Genomic DNA, 25541 nt, shown 5'->3' on the forward strand with positions numbered 1-25541 from the left:
CTCGGAAGCGAGAGGTTGCGAGTTCGACCCTGGGTCAGGGCGTTAGCAATTTTCTCCCCCCTTTCCTAACCTAGGTGGTGGGTTCAAGTGCTAGTCTTTCGGATGAGACGAAAAACCGAGGTCCCTTCGTGTACACTACATTGGGGTGGAATAATAGGCAGTGAAAAGTAGGATATGCGCCGAAATGGCTGCGATCTGCTGGTCGATGTGAATGCGTGATGTATTGTGTAAAAAATTCCATCTCACACGGCATAAATAGATCCCTGCGCCTTGAGTCGGAGTCTGGAGATACGCGCGCGATATAAGACTTCATATATATAGCCAATAAGAAGCATCTATTTACCAGGATGCCTTGACTTTCATGTTAAACATTGTGAACTTTTAAGCCATCTCCATTCTAGATAAAGCTGTTTTAGCAGTAGCCATGGCAGTTTCAGCCATAACGGCACCTACCGGTAGTGTTTTTCCACTTGGTCACATGCACAAAATCAACACCCTGACTGCTTGCTGTGGTGATCGAGTTTTATTTTGTTGATGATTTAATTTCTTAAAAAGCTGCTAGTCGCTCTTACAAATTAGTTCATTTAAAAATTCCAACGGTGCATGCAGAGAGTACACAGGCTGTTCAGTGTTGGTATGTGACCAAGTGGAGGGATGGTCTTATCCCTTGTACAGCCTGGCTGTTCAGTGTTGGTATGTGACCAAGTGGAGGGATGGTCTTATCCCTTGTACAGCCTGGCTGTTCAGTGTTGGTATGTGACCAAGTGGAGGGATGGTCTTATCCCTTGTACAGCCTGGCTGTTCAGTGTTGGTATGTGACCAAGTGGAGGGATGGTCTTGTATGTGACCAAGTGGAGGGATGGTCTTATCCCTTGTACAGCCTGGCTGTTCAGTGTTGGTATGTGACCAAGTGGAGGGATGGTCTTATCCCTTGTACAGCCTGGCCAGATCGGAGACGCAAGCAAAACTGTTTTCTCAAGTGTAAGTTACACTGAAAGAAAATCCTTCTGAAAGGTGTCACAATTTCTCTGTGAAAAGTCCAATCTTATCAGTAAGCAAAAGTCTATGAACACCAAAGTGATACATCAGATACATGTAACAACTTTTTAATGAGCAAGTTTGTTTGTTTGTTCGTTCATGGGCTGAAACTCCCACGTCTTTTACGTGTATGACTGTTTTTACCCCGCCATTTAGGCAGCCATACGCCGCTTTCGGAGGAAGCATGCTGGGTATTTTCGTGTTTCTATAACCCACCGAACTCTCACATGGATTACAGGATCTTTTTTGTGCGCACTTGGTCTTGTGCTTGCGTGTACACACGGGGGTGTTCGGACACCGAGGAGAGTCTGCACACAAAGTTGACTCTGAGAAATAAATCTCTCGCCGAACGTGGGGACGAACTCACGCTGACAGCGGCCAACTGGATACAAATCCAGCGCGCTACCGACTGAGCTACATCCCCGCCACTTAATGAGCAAGTGATTTTGGAAGAAGAGGTGGATTAACAGATGCATTAACAAAGACAGACCCTTTTGCAGGGCACTCTGATTAATATTCTAACTCACAGACTCCACACGCGCTGTGAAAGTGATTAACACTTTCTACCCCACCTATGTTGACCAAGTTTTTTTTGCCGAGACCAGCTGTGCTGCAGCAGGTCACTCAGAATTGTAGTAACTGTGTAGTAACTGTATCAACACGCTGGAATGCAGGCGTTAGATCGATGTTACAGTAAGCGACTGAAGCTAACAGTCTGAGCTGATATATCCGTACCTGGTCAGATAGAGCCATATGAGTGGGTAACAGATATATCCGTACCTGGGAGACAATGAGTTAAATACTTAAAAAGGAACTTCAGTCAAACATTTTGCATGGCTCTTCCTTTTCACAGTTTCAGGGCACAGATAGGGTTCTCTGTGGTCACTTTGTGTTGACACACTGGTGAAAAATGAAGTTAATTTCGGCTTTCCTGTTATCTCTGGCTTGACCATCGTTGTCTCAGTTCCAGGTATGATGTACTGACTTAGATCCTCTTGTACCCAAGGTAGGGAATACAGTGTAACACCCCCCCCCCCCCCCCCACCTCCGGATGTCAGACTGCCCCCCCCCCCCCTTTCAAAGGTCTTGCTTTTTCAGATTATCTGTTCATAATTTGTCTCAATTTTAAAACTCCTTTTCAAGACCTCATTTTCCTAGATGTTGTTGAGGCTGTAAAAGGGGGTTTTCATTGTGACAAAACCACTCCAAAGTCACTCAGCAAGTTGGTGAAGGCAAGAAGTCTGCTTGTCACAGTTTTCAGGGTAAAAGCCAGAGGGAAGGACTGATCTAGGGAGCCAGGCAGGCAGCAGTGGAAGGAGGTGTGTCCTCCTGGCTAAACGCTTCGTATATATTGGCCGCAAGGTTTTTCATCGGCTCCAATAGCAACAATTCCTGAAAGGAAGAAAGGCACATTTTTGTTACCTTATGTGCTTCAGTCGTGAGTACAAAATCGAAAATTTTTAATTAAATTTTGATTTAATATAATATACTTACCCAATTCTTATGAATGCATTGACTTTAGTCCCACATGCTAGATGTCGAAAAACCTCTCAAATTACCTGCCCTTAGTAGGGTGGTAACCAAGCTAAAAGCGACGCCATAGCCGTTGCTATGGCCTGACCTTGCTCGGTTACCCATAACACCCTGCGCACCACGTGAGCGCCAGCATCCGTAATAATCATTCGAGACTAATAGTCAAACAAACCCCCAAGGACATAATCCAGCGGGGACGGATGGGAGGGTATTAACTATAAGAATTGGGTAAGTATATTATATTAAATCAAAATTTAATTAAAAATTTTCGATTTAATCACATATTCTTACTCCAATTCTTATGAATGCAGATTCCTCCTAAAGGTGGAGGGAACCTACTTATGTCCTTGTAAGAACCTGCCCTGCAGCAACTAAAACCAGCAATGAACTGGAGCCATCTAGCCGCGTGCAGGAGATATCCCGAAGATAGAAACTGATGAACACATCATCTGATCTCCAGTAAGCCGTTTGCAAAGCTTCGCCTAGGCGACCAGAACGCAACACGGCAATAAAAGAAACACAAAATCTGTACCCGAGCTGTTGGCAAACCTCGCATAGGCGAGAGGAACACCACCAGCCAGATAAGAACACCAGACTCCCGAACGCCTGAAAAGGAATAGAGAGAGGACTGAACGCCCCCCCCCCCCCCCCTGTTCGGAACGCACCACTCATAGGACTGCCCTATGAACGTAGCAGAGCCCCTAGAGAGAGACAAATAAAAGACGTCTCTTTCGCTCCATTGTAAAGAAATAAGAACCTGAGCTAAAGCTCGTGGTTCCAAAAGACAGTAACGTCAAAAAAGGGATTAAAAAAAGTCCAACCAGACAGTTAGAAAATCCGAATCTCCCGGAGCGATAATCCTCCCAAGAGGAGGGAATCAAACACCAGAGGATATTGACCAGGCTTCTGAAACCCCAAAACCTGGCCAAAAACCGTGAACAAACGGAACCAAAAGCCCTAAGGCTACATCCTCTGGCAAACCCCAAAAACGCATGCGCCTCACTGCCCTATAGGGCTGAGGCCCAGAGTAAGTAGAACAAAGTCCCACGCGCTAAACAAGGGGGAGCCTCTAAACCTCGTAAAACAAGGTCCCTTGATCATGCCGACAAGAGCGCCATGAGCAACAGAAGAGAGGCCTATTTGTCTCAAAACAGCTGAGATAGCCGAGAAGCCGGAACCTCAAAGAAGAGGCCCAGCTGCCCAAAGCCAAAAACTGAAACAGAGGTGAAAAACCACCTGGCTTGAGAGAGGGGCGCTAAGGAGTTGCACCCCCGCTCTAAATCCCCAATTGGCCAAGGAGGCCAAAAAAGGAGCATACACCGATAAAATGGAGGAAATATATGCTTCGTTCCCAAAGACCAGAGTCCGAACCCATGATCTAAAACACAAACAGCACGCCTCCAGACCCGTAAGCAGATGGGCCAACCCCTGTGCAAGCCCTGAAAGGACCTGTTGAGCGAGTCGGCCAGATCGCAGAGCTGGCCGGGGAGAAATTCCCCTGAGAAATTGATTTAGTGTGAAACCCAATCAGAATCCCCTATACTCTGTCTGACAGGGAGCGAGAACTTGCTCACCCCAGCTAGTTCACCTAAGAAGCAACAGAAGAATTGCCCGAAAGCAACAGGACATGCCTGTAAATAGCCAAAAAGGAAAGGCTAGTAGACTAAGAGCTACTGCTCCTAACCTCAGGCAAAAGAGAAGCCCAAGGATTTGCGTCTACATCACAGCCTCAAGACTGCAATTGCCAGTGCAGGCCCCATCTAGACGAAAACGCATCCATAAAGCGGTCTAAGTCCAGGGGAAAACAAAGCTAGGGAAAAAAGTCCCCTGAGCGATCCAAAAGGATTCCAGCCACCTTCCCGAGTGGAGGAACCCACTCTGGAGGAGGACCCTCATGTCCCAGACCTGAGAGGCCGAACCCCCAAAAAAACTTGAGGGAAGACTAGAGGGCCAGCCTAGCTATCGATACCGTCCGACCGAATATCGGGTCTAAAGACCCCACAGAGGCCTGCTCTCGTGCCAGTTTGGCAGTGAAAAGAGCTTATAGCCTCCCTATTCTCTCTTGTGTGAAGAATAAACCTTCCAAGAGACAAAGTCGAACAGCATGCCCAGGTAAAAAACCTGGGATAAGGACAGCTCGGAATTTTGCCTGGTTACTGAGAGCACCAGACAAAAAGCCTGGTTCAACACCAAAAGAAAGTGCAGCTGATAAGCTGATTGACCTTGAAAAAGCTCAACCAACCCCCGAGATAGTTCAGAGACCAACACCCCCCAGAAACCGAGCCCTTTCCTGTGTGCAGAAACGCAGAAGGAAAGCTCATGTGAGAGCACTGAGGAAAATCTCAGCCAAAGCTGAAAGCTCTAGCCCATGCCTACCCACCTCCCGCAGAGAGGGAGGAAACACTGAACCAAAACCCCCTTTGTAACCGGGGGCGCATAAATGCGCTGCCAGAGGTCCAAGAAGGAAGGGAAAGATTCCAGCTATTGAGTAGGTTTTAACAACCCCCGAAAAAGCCTGACCCTTGCTTCCTGCAACCAGCATGAAATCAAACCCCTTGAAAAGGAAGATCACACCAAGCAAAAACAGTGTGGGCCTAAAACGTCACCGAGAAACTTCTCCGCTCAGTGACGACCCTAGCCCAAGCTGCCAGCAGCCTGGCTAAAGCCTTATCCAAGGCATCCTCCCTAACCCAAAAGAGCGTTCACGGAGGATAAGATTGCCTATAAGAAAGCACAGAAGAGAGTCTCTGCCAAAGCAGAAAACTCCAAACCATGAAATCCTAGCTCCTCCAGAGAGGAGAGGGAGGAGTAACATCATGAAAACTCCATGTTCCCTGTGGTCTGTAAGCGAAGCCAGAAACCAGCCCCTGGCAATAAGAAAAGTCCGGATCAGACCCTGAGCCTGAAAATTCCCTGCTATCTTCTTCCGCACTAAAAGTGAGGACGAAGCAGCCTGAAACCCCGAAGCCAGCAATCCCCTGCGTAAAAAGCTGTAGGCTGCAGACCACTATCCTAAGGTGCGGATCAAGCCAAAAAGTGTGGCATGTGGCAGGCAATCACCACAGACTCAGCAAATGAAACAAATTGCGAGAAAGCCTGTGAAAACCCAAAGGCATCCCGGAAGAGGAAGGAAGAGAGACACCCCCAACCTATCCGGGCCAAAGTAAACTGCAACAGCAGCCGCTCTATGTATGGGAAGCCTACAATCAGTAGGCAACCCTATACACTCCCCCTCCTTAAACAAGAAGTCCGAACCTAACCACCAGTTGTGTAAAACACAAAAGGAGGGGAGGCAGGGGAGGTCGCGCACTAAATCTCCTGCCAATAACCCGCCAAGAGTGTGGATGAAAAGCGTGATCAGTCTCTGACTGCCAACCCAAAACCGCCCACCTGAACAAGAGGTGGGGGGAAGAGGGGTTGGTACCTGGCACAGATCTCTGCCAAGAAGAAGAGAGAGTGGAGAAGCAAGACAAAGCCGGGCCCGGCGCGTCTTACCCCACCCGCTGTGCGAGAGAAGCATCCCAGTGCTAAGAACCAGACTACCTGGTATGACCACAACCCACCCCAAGTGGGGAGGGGGGCGGTCCAGCACAGCCGTAACCCCAAGAGGGGGTAAGGACTGAAACAGAGAAACGGCCGTAAACGGCCGATCCTCGCTCGTCCACCTGCCGAAGTCAAGTAGCCCTATCACTCACCCACCCCAAGGAGGGGGGGGGGGGGGTGACCTATGCTGGCTACGGACAATGACCACCGGCCAGGCGATACTAAAGCCGAGTCCCTGCAGATCATTGTGAACACAAAGAATGGGAGACTGGAGAGAAAGGGTACGTTCTGTCTCCGCCTGACCATGCAGCCAGCCGGCACAGCCCGTGCAGAGAACAAAACGGAGCAAAGCTCATTGTTCCCTGACCACTGTGCGAGACACCCTGCCGAGAACAAAAGAGAGTCAAGCTCATTGTTTCGCGACCGCTACCCGCGACAAGCGCGGGCAGCTAACACAGCCACCTGCCCCAAACGGAGCAGAGAAGGAGTATGTAAGGTAGCCTGGAAAGCCGTACATAGCACCCCCACTGTGTAGCAAGGCCTGAGCCAAGCCACCCCCAGATGAGGAGGGGGGTGGCTCGTCGCAGCAGTAAGAGCGACGGAGAGAGACGAACCGAAAAACGGCCGACCCCCCTCCGTCCACCTGCCGTAGTCCTATAGCCCACCGACCACACAACCCGATAGGGGAGGAGGACGACTGTCGGGCCAGGACAATAGAGGCACAGACTGTGAAGACAGTCCAACAGCGCCCACCCCGTCCGACCCAGAGGGAGGGACAGGGTGGAACGCTGCTCCAGCCCCCACCCGATCCCGCCCAGCGGGCGGGAAAGGGTGAGCCACTGACACCCCCCCACCCTGCCCCAAATGGAGCAGAGAAGGGGTATGTAACGTAGCCTGGAAAGCCGCCACCCCAACGCGCCCGGGGGGCGGGAAAGGGTGGGAAGCTGACACAGCCCCCTGCCCCCAGTGGGACAAGGTGGGACCAAACCCAGGCTGTGACTTACCATGCCCCCTCTCTCCCTCTCCCGCAAGGGGAGAGAGCTGACTTCCCACTGCAGTGTTGCTAAAAGCAAGCTGAGCGGGAAGAGAAAGAGAGGAAGCAGACCCCCTCTCCTAACGGAGAGAGTGCTCGCGAACAACCCAGCCTACCAGTGGCAGAAAGGACTGAACCGAGCTGGCCGTTTGCACCAGGCGACGGTGCGACGCAGGAGAGCCCCCCTATCCCCCCCCCAATGGCAGGGGGATGCGTAACACACTGTGAAGTACCGGCGGTAATCAGAGTGGTTAGACGCAGGCAGGGAGCAGGCCCCCCCTCCTAAAAGGAAGGGGTGCTCGAGAACAGCCCAGAGCCACCAGAGGCAAAAAACGGGCTGAACCGAACAGGCCATTTGCACTAGGCCACAGTGCGAAGCTGACGAAACGGGAGGGCGGGAACCGCCGATCGCGCCTGAAACAGCCGAGAATATAGACACAAAACATCGTTAAGTCCCCCCAAAAGGAGGACATTGACTGATTCCTCTTACACAGAGAAAGAGGAAAGAATAGCCACACGGCTACTCCCCCCCCCCCCCCATCAGTCGCACCGACGACGATCCAACAAAAAGTCTATAAGGAGCCTAAAGGCTGATTAACCCCAACAGAGGAAGCGAGCTGTGAAAGAACTGAACCCACCCTCGGAGGGATAGGAACATAAAAAGAAGTGCTGTTTGACGGATCTACGACCCGCATAATAGGCAAATCAAAGTTCTTAGGCTACTCCTAGGAATAGTTACTAAACCAGGCTAAGAGCTTTGCCACCTTCCAGTCTCGCGCCGAGTTTAGCTTTGTTGTCGGCCATTTTAAGACCGGCGAAACACAGTCACCCAGAACAAAAACTTCTGCGTGCATGTTCAACACAAAGCTAACACCATTTAACCAAACGTAAACAGGAAAGATCTCACCAAAAGGTAGACGGACAGGTAGACCCACAGGAAACCGGCTAGTCTCACGGACAAGCAGGCATGTGAAGGCCAAAAGTGAGAGCGAAATCCGGACACGTCCACCGTGTGTTGTCGAAAGTCGAGAATGATTATTACGGATGCTGGCGCTCACGTGGTGCGCAGGGTGTTATGGGTAACCGAGCAAGGTCAGGCCATAGCAACGGCTATGGCGTCGCTTTTAGCTTGGTTACCACCCTACTAAGGGCAGGTAATTTGAGAGGTTTTTCGACATCTAGCATGTGGGACTAAAGTCAATGCATTCATAAGAATTGGAGTAAGAATATGTGATTAAATGCAAGCAGAGTGATAAGCAATTGTTTTTCAGTATCAAAATTCATGTGCACAAACACGCACACACACTCACACCCCAACTCCCTCTATCAATATGAATAGAATCATACAAACATACCCTCATATTTATGGAAGGTGGAAAGGGTCAAACGATCGATCAAAAGGATCGATCCTTTTACTGGATCCGGTGCCGACAAAAAGTGGCACCGGAATTTTACCGGCACACAGTCTGGAGTTCACATTTTGGTGGCAAACTGACTTCAGATTTCAGTTCGCGTGTACGTGCGTCTAGTGTTCTGGATGATAGAACGTGTAGCAAAGACCTGTACGTGTACGTGTAGATATTCTGTCACCCGTGACTCACTTTTTTTATCCAATGTTCCAAATCATAAGTTGTTTACCAAGACTGCAGATCTCGGCTCAAACTCGTGACGTAAAAAGTAGATTTGATGACGTTACCCGTACACGTTCCTGTATATGTGCTGAAAGTGGCACATCTAGATCTGTTGCAGACGAACGCTTCGCGCCAAACACTTTTCACACAGTAATTTTAACTACACACCCCTAAATGTACTCGCTAAAACAAGGAGAATTTTTTGTTTATTTTTCTTGATATTTCATGCTCCTTCACGCCGCACCAGAACACGTAATCTACTTACTTTACTTTCTAGATTCGTTCTTTGTGCTAATCCGTTCCATGATTTTCCGAAACAGCGCGATGAAACTGCTCGTTCAAAAGTATCGTGTAAAAGGATCGATCCTTTTGCACGATCCTTTTACTCGATCATTTGACCCTTTCCACGCGTCGGGCGGAAAGGGTCAAACGCGAAAGGATCGATCCTTTTGATCGATCCTTTTGCTCGATCATTTGACCCTTTCCGCGCGTCGGGCGGAAAGGGTCAAACGCGAAAGGATCGATCCTTTTGATCGATCCTTTTGCTCGATTTTGACTCTTTTCGCCTTCCATACATATTGCTTACATCCCTGAATGTTACACCTTTTCTTTTCACACATTTTGCATGCATCATTACAGGTAAAGGCCTCATATGTACTATGAAATGCAGGCATCATTACAGGTAAGGCCAAAAAAAAAAATTGTCTGTTTAGGGTAACCCGACCGACCCTATCGATTTGGCGCCGACCCAAAAACTTTTTTTTGATTTCAAAAAAAAAAAAGAAAAAAAAAGAGGTAAAAATGCTAAAAAGAGACATTTGGCGTTTCTTTCTCTCCCTTTCTCTCTGTTTTATTTATACGTTAGTTTTGAAACATGTATTCATCAAATATAAGAAGTGAATGTTCAGCCAACATAGCATTTACAAAAAAAAAAAAAAAAAAAAAAAAAAAAAAAAAAAAAAACCTACCTACCTACCGACCCTACTTTTTTTGGTCATGTTACCCTAAACAGACAATTTTTTTTTTTTGGCCTAAAGGCCTCATATGTACTATGAAATGCATGCATCATTACAGGTAAAGGCCTCATATGTACTATGAAATGCAGGCATCATTACAGGTAAAGGCCTCATATGTACTATGAAATGCAGGCATCATTACAGGTAAAGGCCATATGAACTATGAAATGCATGCATCATGACAGGTAAAGGCCTCATATGTACTATGAAATGCATGCATCATTACAGGTAAAGGCCTCATATGTACTATGAAATGCATGCATCATGACAGGTAAAGGCCTCATATGTACTATGAAATGCATGCATCATGACAGGTAAAGGCCTCATATGAACTATGAAATGCATGCATCATGACAGGTAAAGGCCTCATATGAACTATGAAATGCATGCATCATGACAGGTAAAGGCCTCATATGAACTATGAAATGCATGCATCATGACAGGTAAAGGCCTCATATGAACTATGAAATGCATGCATCATGACAGGTAAAGGCCTCATATGAACTATGAAATGCATGCATCATGACAGGTAAAGGCCTCATATGTACTATGAAATGCATGCATCATGACAGGTAAAGGCCTCATATGAACTATGAAATGCAGGTAAAGAGAAACTTTCCCCGCTGAAAATCTGACCTGAATGAAGGGGTTTGGCGCGTCCCCGAGCAGCTGATTGACGACGATGTCTATGACAGGTAACACTTTGGCGAAGGGCAGCGTGACCTCATGGAGACTGCACAAACACCAACATGTTTATTGCAACATGCTTTGAGCGGCCATCATGAAACACAGGGGAACCCTCCTTTTAAGACCGAAACAAAATTTAAGACAATAAGGTCTTTATTTCACAGAGTCAACTTTGTGTGCAGACTCTCTTCGGTGTCCGAACCACCCCCCGTGTATACTACATTGGGTGTGCACGTTAAAGATCCCACGATTGACAAAAGGGTCTTTCCTGGCAAAATTGCTTAGGCACAGTTAATAATTGTCTACCATACCCGTGTGACTTGGAATAAGGCCGTGAAAGGTAAATATGCGCCGACATGGCTGCAATCTACTGGCCGTATAAAATTTCATCTCACACGGCATCACTGCAGAGCGCCTAGAACTGTACCCACGGAATATGCGCGATATAAGCCTCATTGATTGATTGATTGATTGATTGATTGATTGATTGATTGATTGATTGATTTAAAAGGAGGGAGTCTTAAACCGTGGGTACATTTACAGAATTTAGGAACAGAAAATCTGAGAAAACAGGACCTTAAAAAGGGGAAAGTCTTAAATGGGGGGGGGGGGGGGGGGGTTGAAGGGTGGGGGGTGGAGGTCTTAAAATGGGGGAGTCCACTGTAGTCAAATAAATGAGGCTACAATAAAGGTCATATTTCCTTTAAATGTAGGCTTGATACATTAGTGCTTGTCATCATTCCTAACATTTAAAGACTGAAAAATGCAGTTCCTAGGTCATTGTAGGCACAAGCATGATAACTTTTCATTGAGAAGAGACAATGCATGAAAAAATGCTCATTTTTATCAGCTAGTGCAAGCCTCAATAACCCCAAGACAACTTTACCAAGTCACTATCAACCTTGTCAGTTTCTGAGCAGCTCTCACAATATATCCGCAAGACATGCTCTTTCTTATGCTTCAATAGTCGCGAGAACTTCGAACATCGATCTTCCCAGCTCTCGCGAGATAGCCGTACCACATGCTTTGCTATGCTTGAGAGCTTGGAATACTGATAGGGTCTATTCCATGCTGACCGTACCCCATCTGCGGCTGACCCGGGTCCATCTTGAGGCGGTAGTGGTCGGCCATGTTGTCCATCAGACGAGCGAACCCTCGCTCCAGGCTCTCCTGCAGCACCAGGTGGAAGTCAGGGCTGCACCACAAAACAAAATTCATGTCAAGTACAAAAAAATAACATTCCAGTACAGGACAACAAAAAGAACATTCCAGTAAAATAGAAGAAAAAGAACCTTAATCGAATGATTGAGGCAGAGTGCTATCTTAACCCCTTCACTGCCCACCCCGTATGTAATACGTGGTCATTTTCTGTTTATCGTACAGTAAAACCTGAGTCTAGCGGACCCTTGTTGTAACGGCCACCTGCTACATACGGACAGTTTATCATGGCACGAACACGATTTCAACAATAACTAACCTTTAACGGGCGGACACCTGTCACTTACGGACGCGGACACGATTTTTCGGACCGTAGGAAGTGTAAACACTGCCACAAACGGACACAACGTACATAAAAACGCAACTTCGAAAACTCGACTGTTATGCAGTCAGTGCTCGGCAGCCGTAGCCGTAGCACAAATGGTTGTTGATTGGTTGTCCTGTCCCTTTTCTGACCAATCAGTGGCTTGTTTAGATGGAGACCCACTTTCGCTCACTCATTTTCGCTTCGCTCACTTTCGCTTTTCCACATTGTGGATACAGTCACAACCAAAAGCAACAGTAGACTACTGTGTTTGAAAATGGAATCTCCAGCAGGAAAAAGAAAAGCGTTGACTTTAGAGCAGCGTGTCGCTGCCTTGAAAAAACTAGATAGCGGCCAATCATGCCGAGATGTGGCGAAGGAGATGGGATGTGGTAAAACACAGATCGCGAGGATCAAATCGGAAAAAGAAGACGTGATGAAGGAGTGGGAGTCAGGTGCGCGAATCGACCAAAAAACTGTGAAACGTCGGAAAACGCAATATGAAGACCTGAACAACGTGGTATGGGAGTGGTATGGCAACCATTTATCATTTACCACTCCCCCCTTCCTACTAATCTCTCTCTCGATCTCTCTCTCTTTGTAAGCAATCGTTCGAAGGAAACAATAGTTAACACAGCTACATTTTTGTTCCATGCATTTATGCTGAGACTAGAAAAACTGAATGAAACAAGAGCTGACCCAATTTGGTCGAGACACACTGCGGAATTTCCCGTTGAATGACTGATGAAGAGTCAGCTATTTTTAGCTTTGTGACGTCCGACTTGCGTAAGTTTGAATGCACAGTGTGTGTAGGGAACGGGGTAGGTGCTAAGGTGGGGGGGATGTTGTTGTTGTTGTTGTTGTTGTTGTTGTTGTTGTTGTTTGCTACATGTATCATTTGTTTACTCACATTTTCAGTGAGTCTCATGTTCAATCCAATAAATACATACTACAGGACTGACAAAAAGTGTCTTGTTCATTTTACGTGCTCTTTGTAAAATATTGCCCCGGCCCCTCCACCTGTGAAGAAGGGACACCTGTCTAATAGGGACACTATTACCATTCCCCAAGGGTGTCCGTTAGAGACAGGTTTTACTGTACGCCCATAACCGTATCTCATACGTGGAATTTGTGTCAACAACATTTCAGGACATTTCTGAAAACTAAATGGAAGGTAACCACTGTCCAAGTACTTGTAGGGGTTCTAAACACAGTTCTTTCCCATAGACCATTCGGATAAGTTACTACCACTGTGGCAGTGAAGGGGTTAAGATGTGCGAAACAAAGGGAAGTAAGTGCTCCATATGACACTTGCAACAAGAGTAAGTGTGAGTAGTGCAGAACCAGTCTCCTGGCCTGACAGATGGAATGACAAGCATTGAAATGAACGAGCGACTTTCATTGTCAAGAAAAACAACATTCCAGTAAGACAACAGATAATTCAACTAAGACCGACAATATTTTAAAACATGCCAGTAAAAGTTTTAAACAAGAAGGGCAAAGCCCATACGACTCACATGCTTGACCTTGACCTTTACATGACCTTGACCTTCAGCTAAACCTAGCAATGACATCATACACTAAGAACTGCTTTACACATTTTTCCTACCAAAATACATGTGACCTTGACCCAAGGTCATCCAAGGTCATGCAACACAAAGCTGTTAATTCAAGACATAGGAAGTACAATGGTGCTTATTGGCTCTTTCTACCATGAGATATGGTCACTTTTAGTGGTTCACTACCTTATTTTGGTCACATTTCATAAGGGTCAAAGTGACCTTGACCTTGATCATATGTGACCAAATGTGTCTCATGATAAAAGCATAACATGTGCCTCACATAATTTTTAAATTTGAAACAGTTATCTTCCATAGTTCAGGGTTAAGGTCACTTCAAAATATGTATACAATCCAACTTTGAAGAGCTCCTGTGACCTTGACCTTGAAGCAAAGTAAACCAAACTGGTATCAAAAGATGGGGCTTACTTTGCCCTATATATCATATGTAGGTGAGGTATTAAATCTCAAAAACTTCAGAGAAAATGGGAAAAATGTGAAAAATAGCTGTTTTTTAGACAACATTTATGGCCCCTGCGACCATGACCTTGAAGCAAGGTCAAGATGCTATGTATGTTTTTTGGGGCCTTGTCATCATACACCATCTTGCCAAATTTGGTACTGATAGACTTAATAGTGTCCAAGAAATATCCAACGTTAAAGTTTTCCGGACGGCCGGACGGCCGGACGGACGGACGGGGGGGACGGACGGACGGACAGACGGACGGACGACTCGGGTGAGTACATAGACTCACTTTTGCTTCGCATGTGAGTCAAAAAATCAAGTATGTAATAGTAAAACAAAAGCAAATCCAAAGCAAAGACAAAAGAAATTTCAAACGAACATTCAAGCAATCCAAAGTGGAAAACTCTAGAGGAAATTCAGGTTAGACAAAAGAAAATTCAAGCAATCCAAAGTGGAAAACTCTAGAGGAAATTCAGGTTAGACAAAAGAAAATTCAAGTAACTAAGACAAAAGAAATCTGCAGCACACTTTCCTGACTAAGAGTCACCCAATATAAATCAGGTACAAGCTAGGATATATTGGTGTAAACTGCCTACCTTTCCAGAATATCCCTGGTTTCCTTGACTAGTTTATCATACAACTCCTCCTCCACATTTTTCACTTCCTGAAAGAATAAAATGCATACTTTTGAAGTTAAACACCATCAAATCATAAATGCAAACACATGCAATATCACATATCAGCAAATCATAGCGGAATTCAAACAAAGCAAACCCTTAACCACAAAACAATTCAGTTTCTTCCACTAAAGGTAAGCTCTTAACCCGTCCTCATCAACATAAAGCCCTACATTGCCCAGGTAAATTCCAGCCCTAGGGAAGCCTTTAGAGCCAAGTGACGGAAGTGAAAGGCCTGGCCTTAGACCTGGTGTCAAGTTGGCTCTATCAATATCTGCAGTTTTGCATGAAAAACAAACAAACAGTACTGGATGACAGGAAGCCCTTAGTTAACAAAGTTCAAGCTGCATGTTATCTAAAGAATAGTGATGTGCTTGGTAAATTGAAAAACAAAAACACTCCACAGAACTCTCTCTCTCTCTCTCTGTCCTCTCGCAAGGGAGAGGACACAGGGTAATGCATCAACAGATATGAAATTAAAAATGCTTAACTTTCTTCCACTGGAAAAGCATCTCAAGTTAAACAAAGCCATTTTCATGCATAAATTGTATTACGGTAAAGTGCCGATTTACATTACATCATTATTTAATAAAGCTACCCACAGATATGGGTCGGTCAACTTGATCCCACCGATTCCACGAATTGACCTGTATAAGACCAGTCTTGCTTTTTCAGGTACTTCAGTTTGGAATTCACTTCCATCATCCTTTAAGCACTTGCAGTCATTAACAAGTTTTAAAAAATGTGTTAAAAACCACTTAATGTCTGAGTGGTTTAACGCCTTTTGATTTACCACACTTAGTATTACGTCAAAGATATGCTGTGCATTGTATGTTCTGAACATATTTTTGTTGTACTATTTCTACATGTTCGATTGCTACCAGCTTGTATTTATAATTACCTGCATAGTATGCATTTGATTTTATGAATAACCACATATGTATGCTCTTCATGCCTCATCTTCATCATCATCATCATCATCATCATCATCATCATCATCATCATCATCATCATCATCATCATCATCATCATCATCATCATCATCATCATCGTCATCTTTATTATCACATGCTGAAGTTTTCCGACCTCCTTTTGTTGGTTAACTTTTTAAATTTTTAATTTTTTAATTATATAATTATGTGTCTATGCGTCCCAAGGACAGATTGTAAGAAAAGGCGTAGCCTTAAATCTTAATCCTTGTTAAATAAAGTTCAATTCAATTCAATTCAACTCTCTCTCTCTCTCTCTCTCTCTCTCTCTCTCTCTCTCTCTCTCTCTCTCTCTCTCTCTCTCTCTCTCTCTCTCTCTCTCTCTCTCTCTCTCTCTCTCTCTCTCTCTCTCTCTCTCTCTCTATTGTTTTTGTGTAACAGAATGAAACCAATGTGAACACTTTCTTTATTTGGTGTTTAACGTCGTTTTCAACCACGAAGGTTATATCGCTACGGGGAAAGGGGGGAGATGGGATAGAGCCACTTGTCAATTGTTTCTTGTTCACAAAAGCACTAAACAAAAATTTGCTCCAGGGGCTTGCAACGTAGTACAATGTATTACCTTACTGGGAGAATGCAAGTTTCCAGTACAAAGGACTTAACATTTCTTACATACTGCTTGACTAAAATCTTGACAAAAATTGACTATATTCTGTACAAGAAACACTTAACAAGGGTAAAAAGAGAAACAGAATCCGTTAGTCGCCTCTTACGACATGCTGGGGAGCATCGGGTAAATTCTTCCCCCTAACCCGCGGGGGGTAATGTGTACACTGATGTTCGTGGATCGTTCGATTACCCAACCCCCCAGCACCCTTTTGCTATAAACAATATGAGTTTTCGCAAATAAACATTCTGATTCTGATTCTCCCTCTCTCTCTCTCAACAAAACTCAGACAATAGACCTCATGTAATAATTGCAGATCTGTTTACCCTAAACGCAAGGCAAGAGTACTTTCCCAAAAAGTTGAGGGTATTTTTCAAAAAGTTGGTGTACTTTGCAAGCAAAGCCGTATGGGCTAGGGAAAATGTACGCGTGGGTGCAAACGTGTTTGTGTAAGAATAGCATGTCTTGTGAACACCTTCAGAATTTAACTCCTTCCAATACAACAGGAATAAAACAATTGTATTTACCTGTCAGTTTATGGCATTATAACCAGTGTCTTCCAAACAGATTGATAATGAAAAGATGAAGTTCGTGAAATAACATCTGCGGTTGACAGTGGCAAGTTCATTTTTACAATCATCTCAGAAAACATTGCTTCAGCATGGACTACAGCCTTTTCTTCTGGCAGGATTTGCTTTGCGGGAATGAACTTCATAATTCCTTGGCAGCTTTCAGCGGATTTCTTTGCAGCAACCTTGTCCAGGTGAGATTTGGAACTGCAGTGTCGTTCGATGTCATATTTCCCAGCATGGCCAACAGAGAAATCTGATTTACAATACTTGCAGTGTGCATGACTTTTTTACATAGTAGACTCCACAATTCCTGGCTCTTTCTTATATTTCTCCAAGAAAATCTGCTGCTTCTGCTGTTTAGATTTGGTACAGTCATCCGAAACTGGCACATTTTTCCGCTTCATTTTGCCACGATTGTCCAGACGATCGCACGTGCCAACAACTGAACAAGGTTTCCACAGCTGAAGACTCGCTGTCATGGTTATCTCCCTTCGACCGAAACCGTAATCAGTTGTACCATCCCGTAATCAGCACACCAACACCAGAAAATGTATTCTAGACTTTTTCTTAGGCGTATTTTGTGTGTGTGTCGCGTATTTGCGTACCGATAATAATTTGGCGTACAAAATACGCCCAAATCGTACTGGTAAACAGGTCTGTAATTGCCATGCAATATTGCAACTTAGAATTATGAACAAACACCACAGAACTCTCTCTCTTCTTCTCTCTTTCTCTCCATCCCCCCTCTCTCTCTCTCACCAAAAGTGAGAAATCGAACACAGGTGATAACTGTTGCAACTTACAATATCAGGCACCTGTTCCCCGGGCAGCAGGTAGCGGGCGAGGGGGAGGGTGGGGGGACCCTGACACAGCTCCGTCCTCCCACACTCCACCCTCTCCCTCACCGAGTTCACCACGCTCTGCACAAAGTCGATCGACATTTGCTCCTTCAGGGATACCCTGCAAACACACAAGCATATGTTTAGTGTGCGTTTTTTTTAGAGAGATTTCTTCTTCTTGTTTTTCTTGTCGTTCGCTGTTAGATCGTCAGTCCGGACTGCAGGGCGAAACGTGCTGTCCTCTCCAAGTCCTCTCTGGGGCCGTATAGCTTCTTTTGTAGCGCTGTCTAAGAGAGATTTAAACAATTTTAGTCTGGTAACCGGCTTCGGGATTATATTTCACGGTTAAATGAGTCTCTAAAAATGCAAGCAGTCTAACTCTGCTTTCAGTGAACAGACTTTATTATTGTGAAGGTGTACTCGTGTGTGTGTTGTGTGTTGTGTGTTGTGTGTTGTGTATGTGTATGTTGTGTGTTCTCACCCGAATACTTCTTTCTGTGATGCTTGTTTCACAAACCTCGACAGCTCTCCCATTCCTGTGAACAAAGAAAGGAAACATCATGTCAGCAATCAACACCCCTGAAGCACGAGCAATTTGAAGCAAAGGAAGCTGGTAAAAAGCACACACACGCCCACACACACACACACACACACACAAACACACACACAAACACCCACACACAAACACCACACACCACACACATCAGACCCAGCTTCTTTCCTTTATCATACACACACAAAAACACCCCTCCACTGTCAGATTTCTACAAACACATTATAAACATGCCACTGATCACATGCCATGAATTTATACAGCACAGTAAAGAAAGACAGAGAAAAAGAGACAGAAAGAGGGAGAGAGACTAGTATAGGTTGGGTCAGGGGTGGGGAAAGAATAGGGCTTAGTAGAGACAGAATACCAACCTTCTGACAGGAAATGCCGAACCAAAGCAAGATAACGTTCCTGAACTGCCTGTGGTACTAGAAGCTTTTCTTCTGAATCTGAATCGGCGTCCTGAAAAAAAACCCAGACATTTATCTGTGAGTGTTTGCAATATCAGCACCCATATAACTTATTCATTTTACCATATTGAATACAAAGAAAACGCATATATAGCTACGCATGTAGCATCCATACTACAGAGTGTTGAGCTGTTGGTGGTCCTAAAACTGGGCATCAAGCAGTTAAGTAAAGGCAGTCCCCCGTTTCTCAGCGGCGAGATATGGCGAGTGAAGCAAGTTAAGCTAGAAAGTAGCCTTTCTTGGGGACCTACCTGTGGAGGTCCTTGCAATGCAAGAAAACATGGCGGCTGCACAGCTGCTAATCGTATTGGCTGTTCAAAGCTGTTCACCACTGAGTATAGACATCTTTTTTGGTATCAACCAAACGTTTTTAATTCTTGCATGGCTAGCACAAGATCGTTTCAATACTTTCAATTCATATACACCCATGTTGTCTTGCAAAAAGCCTCAAGCGAGTCTTGCCTGAACGAAACAAGTATCAGGATTGCAAACACACACACACACACACACACACACACACACACACACACACACACACACTTACTGTGTTCTTCTTGCCACTGACAGTGTCCAGAAACAGGTAGCCCCCATGATGTTGAGCTGGACTTGCATTAACACACACACACACACTTACTGTGTTCTTCTTGCCACTGACAGTGTCCAGAAACAGGTAGCCCCCATGATGTTGAGCTGGACTTGCATTAACACACACACACACACTTACTGTGTTCTTCTTGCCACTGACAGTGTCCAGAAACAGGTAGCCCCCATGATGTTGAGCTGGACTTGCATTAACACACACACACTTACCGTGTTCTTCTTGCCACTGACAGTGTCCAGAAACAGGTAGCCCCCATGATGTTGAGCTGGACTTGCAATAACACACACACACTTACCGTGTTCTTCTTGCCACTGTCCAAAAACAGGTAGCCGCCCATGATGTTGAGCTGTACTCGTAGCAACAGCGTCAGCAGACAACACCCATACACACCGGCCACAGCCCGACCCATGCCTGCACAATTATTCACAAATTAGTAACCCACATCCACCATTCCAAAAAGAATAACATAGAAATGAAATATTATAGCCTAAAGCTTATTCAAGATACAGTTGTACCCCACCACGTACCTGCTCACAACTTGTTTCTTCTAAAGATGATTGACCTTTCCACAGCGAACCCCCCTCTATCATGACCACTGTTGCTCGGGTTCCACTCTACAACTAAACATTTTATATATATCAAGAAAAACTCCCAAATCTAGCTAATTTACTCACTAAAATCTACCTCTTTTACTAGCTAATGAGTGCAGGTTACTAACCGAAATACAGGTTTAAAATTATGTTCACTCACGAAATGTATAATGTATTTAATTAAAAAAAAATAAAGGTCTTCTGGCAAGTCCAACTTGTCTCCAAATCTCCTCAGTATTCTGTCACAGTCACACTAAACACTGTACTCACTAATGATCTTCAGTTCTTCCCACAAAGAGAGTTTGTCAGGTGGACTGAAAACAATACATTATTTCATTCACACAAGTTGTCAACTCTTTCCAAACAATGCATGTAATATAAACATTGTGTATTTATGTATAAGAACGGAGAAAAGACATGGTTACACACACACACGTCCTTTCACACACACACTCACACAAAACCCACAATGACATGGACACATACATGTACATATCTGCATAAACAAAACGACCATTGCTAATTAGTCAATTAATGATTTTGCTGTTTACATATTTTGTAGTTGTGATCTTGCATTGAATTCTTCAATAATCATTCGACTTAAGTGAGGGAATATTAGTTCGGTCCCATTAAACCATCAGTACCATAAAAATAAATATCCATGACAAAAACAGCAACACAATTGCTGCAACAGACAACTCCGGGCTTGTACAGGCTGTGAAAGAGTGAATACTCTTGCTTCTAGTGAGGCAAGCTTTCTACACATGCTCCTTGTCTACGTGTTTCAGACACACACCTCCCGAATGACTCACCGATAATGTCACGTGGGAAAGTTTGCGTCGATAAAAGCAAAACTATTCGCTCTTTCACAAGCAATACAAACCGGAGTTATTTCCGGACATTGTCTATTTCCAAGCAGGTGACGGGAACACAAATACATCAAGTGAAACTTACTTCTCCTGCAGTTTGTGTGTGATCTTTTCTGAGCTCAGGACTTTGTTCAAAGCATCCCTCAGGTTTGGTATCATCGACAGAACTGGACAAACAGGGTTCAAACATTGTAGTGAACAAAAGATCTGGTCTCAAAAAGAAATGACAGTAACCTAGCTTTCTCTAGAAAATGATATGTACATGTATTATACATTTACAGATATACAGATGAGAAAGACAGAGAAAGACAGAGAGAGAGAGAGAGAGAGAGAGAGAGAGAGAGAGAGAGAGAGAGAGAGAGAGAGAGAGAGAGAGAGAATTGAACTTTATTTAACAAGGATTAAGATTTAAGGCTACGCCTTTTCTTACAATCTGTCCTTGGGACGCATAGACACACAATTATATAATTAAAAAATTAAAAAGTTAACCAACAAAAGGAGGTCGGAAAACTAAAGATGACGATGATGATGACGATGATGATGAAGATGAGGCAGGAAGAGCATACATAATTATGTGGTTATTCATGGTCACTGACCCCGGTGCAGGAAGTGTTTCCTCTCTCAGAGCTATATGACAGGGGAGCCACCTCTCATAGCTAAAACTGGGTCATTGACCCCTGGGAAGAAGGTCAGTGTCTATAAACAAGGCAACCCAGCTATCACATTGGACCTGCCTTTGATCTCCCCACACACACAGAGCACACATATTTTCACTCTGTATTCTTCCTTTGATGTGCGGCTTATTTTCGTTACCGGTATACTTTTTCAATTTTGGTGGGCCCTATCGGCCCCCTGCGCCCAATGGGTGACTGGATTACAATTTGTTTTAAAAGCTGTAGCGCCTTGTAACCCGGAAAATACGGTACTCAGACATTAAGTGGTTTTTAACACATTTTTTAAAACTTTTTAATGACTTTAAGTGCTTAAAGGATGATGGAAGCGAATTCCAAACTGAAGTACCCTAAAAAGCAAGACTGGTCTTTTACAGGTCAATTCGTGGAATCGGTGGGATCAAGTTGACCGACCCATATCTGTGGGTAGCTTTATTAAATAATGATGTAATGTAAATTGGCACTTTACCGTAATACAATTTATGCATGAACATGGCTTTGTTTAACTTGAGATGCTTTTCCAATGGAAGAGAGAGAGCGAGAGAGAGAGAGAGAGAGAGAGAGAGAGAGGTAGGGGGGGGAGAGAGAGAGATAGGGGGGGAGAGAGAGAGAGAGAGAGAGAGAGAGAGAGAGAGAGAGAGAGAGAGAGAGAGAGAGAAAGAGATAGAGAGAGACTTTTCAATGGACAATTTAATCACCTGTCATATTGCAAGTCCTCTGGTTACTATCAAAGTGGTGCTGCCTCCTGTAAAAAAAAAGAGAATATTTATACTGAGATAGGCACTGAAGAAAACTTGACACATTTAACAAACTATGCTAGAGTAGTCTACAATGCATACAATTCACATCTTTCTTTTACATCTACCAACTTCCCATTCTGGAACAGCAGAAGCAACAGCTTTTTGTAGATCTATACAGTAAAAATTATAGGTGATGATTACCAGGCTTGATCTGCCAACACTTTTGCTCATCTTAAGATTTAAACAAATGCTAGAATTTAGGAATACTGGATAGTCACTTCAATTATCAGTGAATATTTATGAATAGGCTACACGAAGCCATCAATTAATGTTACTCTCAAATTTGAACTGTCAAATTTCGATTTCTGTTAATCTCAGCCCCTGGTTAATTTCTTGCATCACCTTTTTAAATTTTTTTGGAAATTATTGTCACTCATGTCAGTCAAGTTTTCACAAAAATACTTACTTCAGCCTTTCAAGGTACTCTTTGTCTTCTATGCTTCGAATCTCCTGGACCTTCCCCTGCAACCATTTGCATGCCACCCAGCCACCTGTACAAACATCAATTTTGCATCAAGTTGTGTATATGCTTATACTCTTAGTTTTGGTATACTGTGTGTGTGTGTGCGTGCATCTGTCTGCAAAACAGGGGCAACTGTGGTATATAGTTTGTAGGCTGGTTGGTTAAATCTGAATCAATGTCACTTGCCTACATTTTCCCTAAATATAGTCCCCCGACACAACCACACACCGAACCAACCAACCCCTTACACTCACACACACAGTGACACACACAGTAACACACACAGTGACACACACAGTAACACACACATACAAAATAATCACTAACTATTACATACAATCTTAATTTAGCAATATTTCTTCATATCAAGTAACATCACTTCCATGGGGATAATTTAGGTGTATACCCTCACTAATTCTTTACATTGTTTGAATAAACACCGGACTTTTATCTCATACTAGTTTTGCAGATTCGTATGCTCTCATTAGTCATAGGAAACACTATAGCAGACTTCTTTTTCTTTCCGGTAATGCTCACGATCTTGAGGATGATCATTCTGGCATGAAAAGGGGTGTGTTTTAAAATCCATTTGTGTGCTCTGGTCGTTGTCATTTTTCAGACCTGTGCAAGCACATATCTCCAAGATCAGCACCACACAATCACACAAACATGAAGTTAGAATCATTAACTTCTAGCTTTACCACATTTTTCAAGTGCATGCGCAACGACATGTGATTTTTGGATCACTCGGTTAAACTAAAGAACACAAACGAGCAACATGGACATGATGATGATGAAGTTGCACACCCTTCGTTTTATACTTTATTTTCAGCTTGCACTTTTTGCGTAAATGTAACGAATAAATACCTCCTAAAAACGCCGAGAAAAAGATCAGCTTCTTTTTATGCCGTCGCATGCAGTTCCACAGCCTGGAGAACATTGTCGATGTGTTAAATTCCCACGATCTAAGAAATCAACCAGCAAGTGTTATCGCAGGAGCAGTGCGAGTCAGCCATGCACTGTCCACAGTTATGAGGAGTGCGCTCCCTTGCAGTGATTTTTTTTCTCCATTTTTGTTTTCGTCCTTATTTCCCACAATTCAATCAATTTAAATACGGTTTAAAAGAAAGAATAAAACAGGAAAGGCAATGGATACAAAAAAATCAAACGATATATTATTTATTATCATCATTTTTACGGACGGAAGTGGCGTTTGTTTTGGTTTGAGGTCAAGGTCAAGGCTACAGTGTCCAAAGTACAGGCGTTTGGTAGACGTGCACCGAAGTGAAGAGTGCAGCGCTCTTTGTGTGTGCGTGTGTGTTGTAAAGGAGAAAGATAGAGGGAGCTTCAGAAGACATAATTATGCCGGACACTCTTGCACCGGGAATTCCGGTGAGAAAAAGAGATATTTTCCTAGCAATGTTTTCTTGGAAAAGAATAGGGCCTACTTTACAGGCCTTCTTGGGGTTTATTTGAGGAAAAAGTCAATTTTTTTCAATTGTGATAATTAAATTTAGTGAAGCTTGATAAGATGGAATCTTGGAAACTGCATTACATTTTGTAAAGTACCCTTGCTCTAACCACTATGTGTATGCATGGGTGTGTGTGTGTGTGTATATGTGTGTGTGTGTGTGTGTGTGTGAGAGAGAGAGAGAGAGAGAGAGAGAGAGAGAGAGAGAGAGAGAGAGAGAGAGAGAGAGAGAGAGAGAGAGAGAGAGAGAGAGAGAGTACAATTAAAAAATGATAAACTTTTTATGACTGAAACAAACACATCTGCTGATATTTGCCTTCTTTATTCCTCAAGATTTTAGTAACAGCGAACATGAAACACAGCAACATGCATTCAGCATCACACTTTCCTCAAACACCAACGAACCTACAAACTCCCCAAAACCTTACACCTGCTCACGGCACCTTTATAACGCTCTTATCAATTAGCTTCAAAATGGTGACCTTTACTAACACTACCATGCCAGCTAGGAGTATTCAAAATAAAGAATGACTTTTGTCAATATTCCAACCAGATTGGAATCATGGAAAACGTGAATGCCCAAAGTAAATGTCACCATAACTAATGACATCAGCAACTATTGTGTTTTTGACGACAAACCACCTGCATAAATTGATGTACACCTTCGTGATGGTTTTGCAAGAGCACAAACCAAAAAGACAAACCAAACAACCTTACAAAGACCTAAAAAAAAATGTTAAAAAAGAAAAAGAAAAGGTAAGCACTCTGAAGCAGCCTGTTAACCCCTTGACTGCCTTTGGACGGGTATACCCATCCTGCACTTGTGCATTATTTCCATGATTAGATACTAAAAACAGATTCTTGGTTGAATTTCTTTTAAAAATAACATAGGTTTTACTTTTCTACCTACTGCCAGTTTGGAGCTAGAATGTTTTGTGAATTATTACACCCCGAACTCCAATATTCCCTGGCAGTCAGGAAGTTTTGATTGGCAGCGAAAGGGTTAAACACTACAGATCCCAAGCTCTAGTGCTGGTATGCAAGAATCCTGTTTAGAGACTTTAGTCCGGGATAAAGTGCATTGAGGAGACAGTATAGTGTGGGCTAAAGTCTCTAACCTCGACTCTTGCATAGCGCTTGTCCAGATGAACTGGAACAGGTTGACAAAGGAACAACTCGGTTACAAACCGGACATAAAAAGGTTACCTCCCTTGCCCAAACTACCCTCATTGTCTTGGTATCCTATTCAACAACAATAACTAGAACAACAGCAACTTATCTGATATGACAAACCAACACAGCAAACCTAAAACTCACTATATTTGAAAGGGGGGAGAGTTC

General features: G+C 43.9%; 1 protein-coding gene across 1 annotated transcript; it reads right to left on the minus strand.

Annotated features, from left to right (window-relative positions):
* Window positions 1-2113: 2113 nt before the first annotated feature.
* LOC138967555 (peroxisomal biogenesis factor 3-like) lies at window positions 2114-23767 on the minus strand. The gene is made up of 13 exons (XM_070340133.1): window positions 23597-23767; window positions 22673-22757; window positions 22165-22211; window positions 20881-20962; window positions 20197-20240; window positions 19632-19747; window positions 18637-18727; window positions 18194-18248; window positions 17677-17833; window positions 14625-14692; window positions 11563-11676; window positions 10431-10527; window positions 2114-2430 (listed from the first exon to the last, which is right to left on the minus strand). Exons 1-13 carry the CDS (start codon window positions 23667-23669, stop codon window positions 2326-2328), a joined length of 1134 nt encoding a protein of 377 aa, XP_070196234.1. The 5' UTR covers window positions 23670-23767; the 3' UTR covers window positions 2114-2325.
* Window positions 23768-25541: the final 1774 nt, after the last annotated feature.

Source organism: Littorina saxatilis, linkage group LG5 (assembly GCF_037325665.1).
Source record: "Littorina saxatilis isolate snail1 linkage group LG5, US_GU_Lsax_2.0, whole genome shotgun sequence".
Taxonomy (NCBI): Eukaryota; Metazoa; Mollusca; class Gastropoda; order Littorinimorpha; family Littorinidae; genus Littorina; species Littorina saxatilis.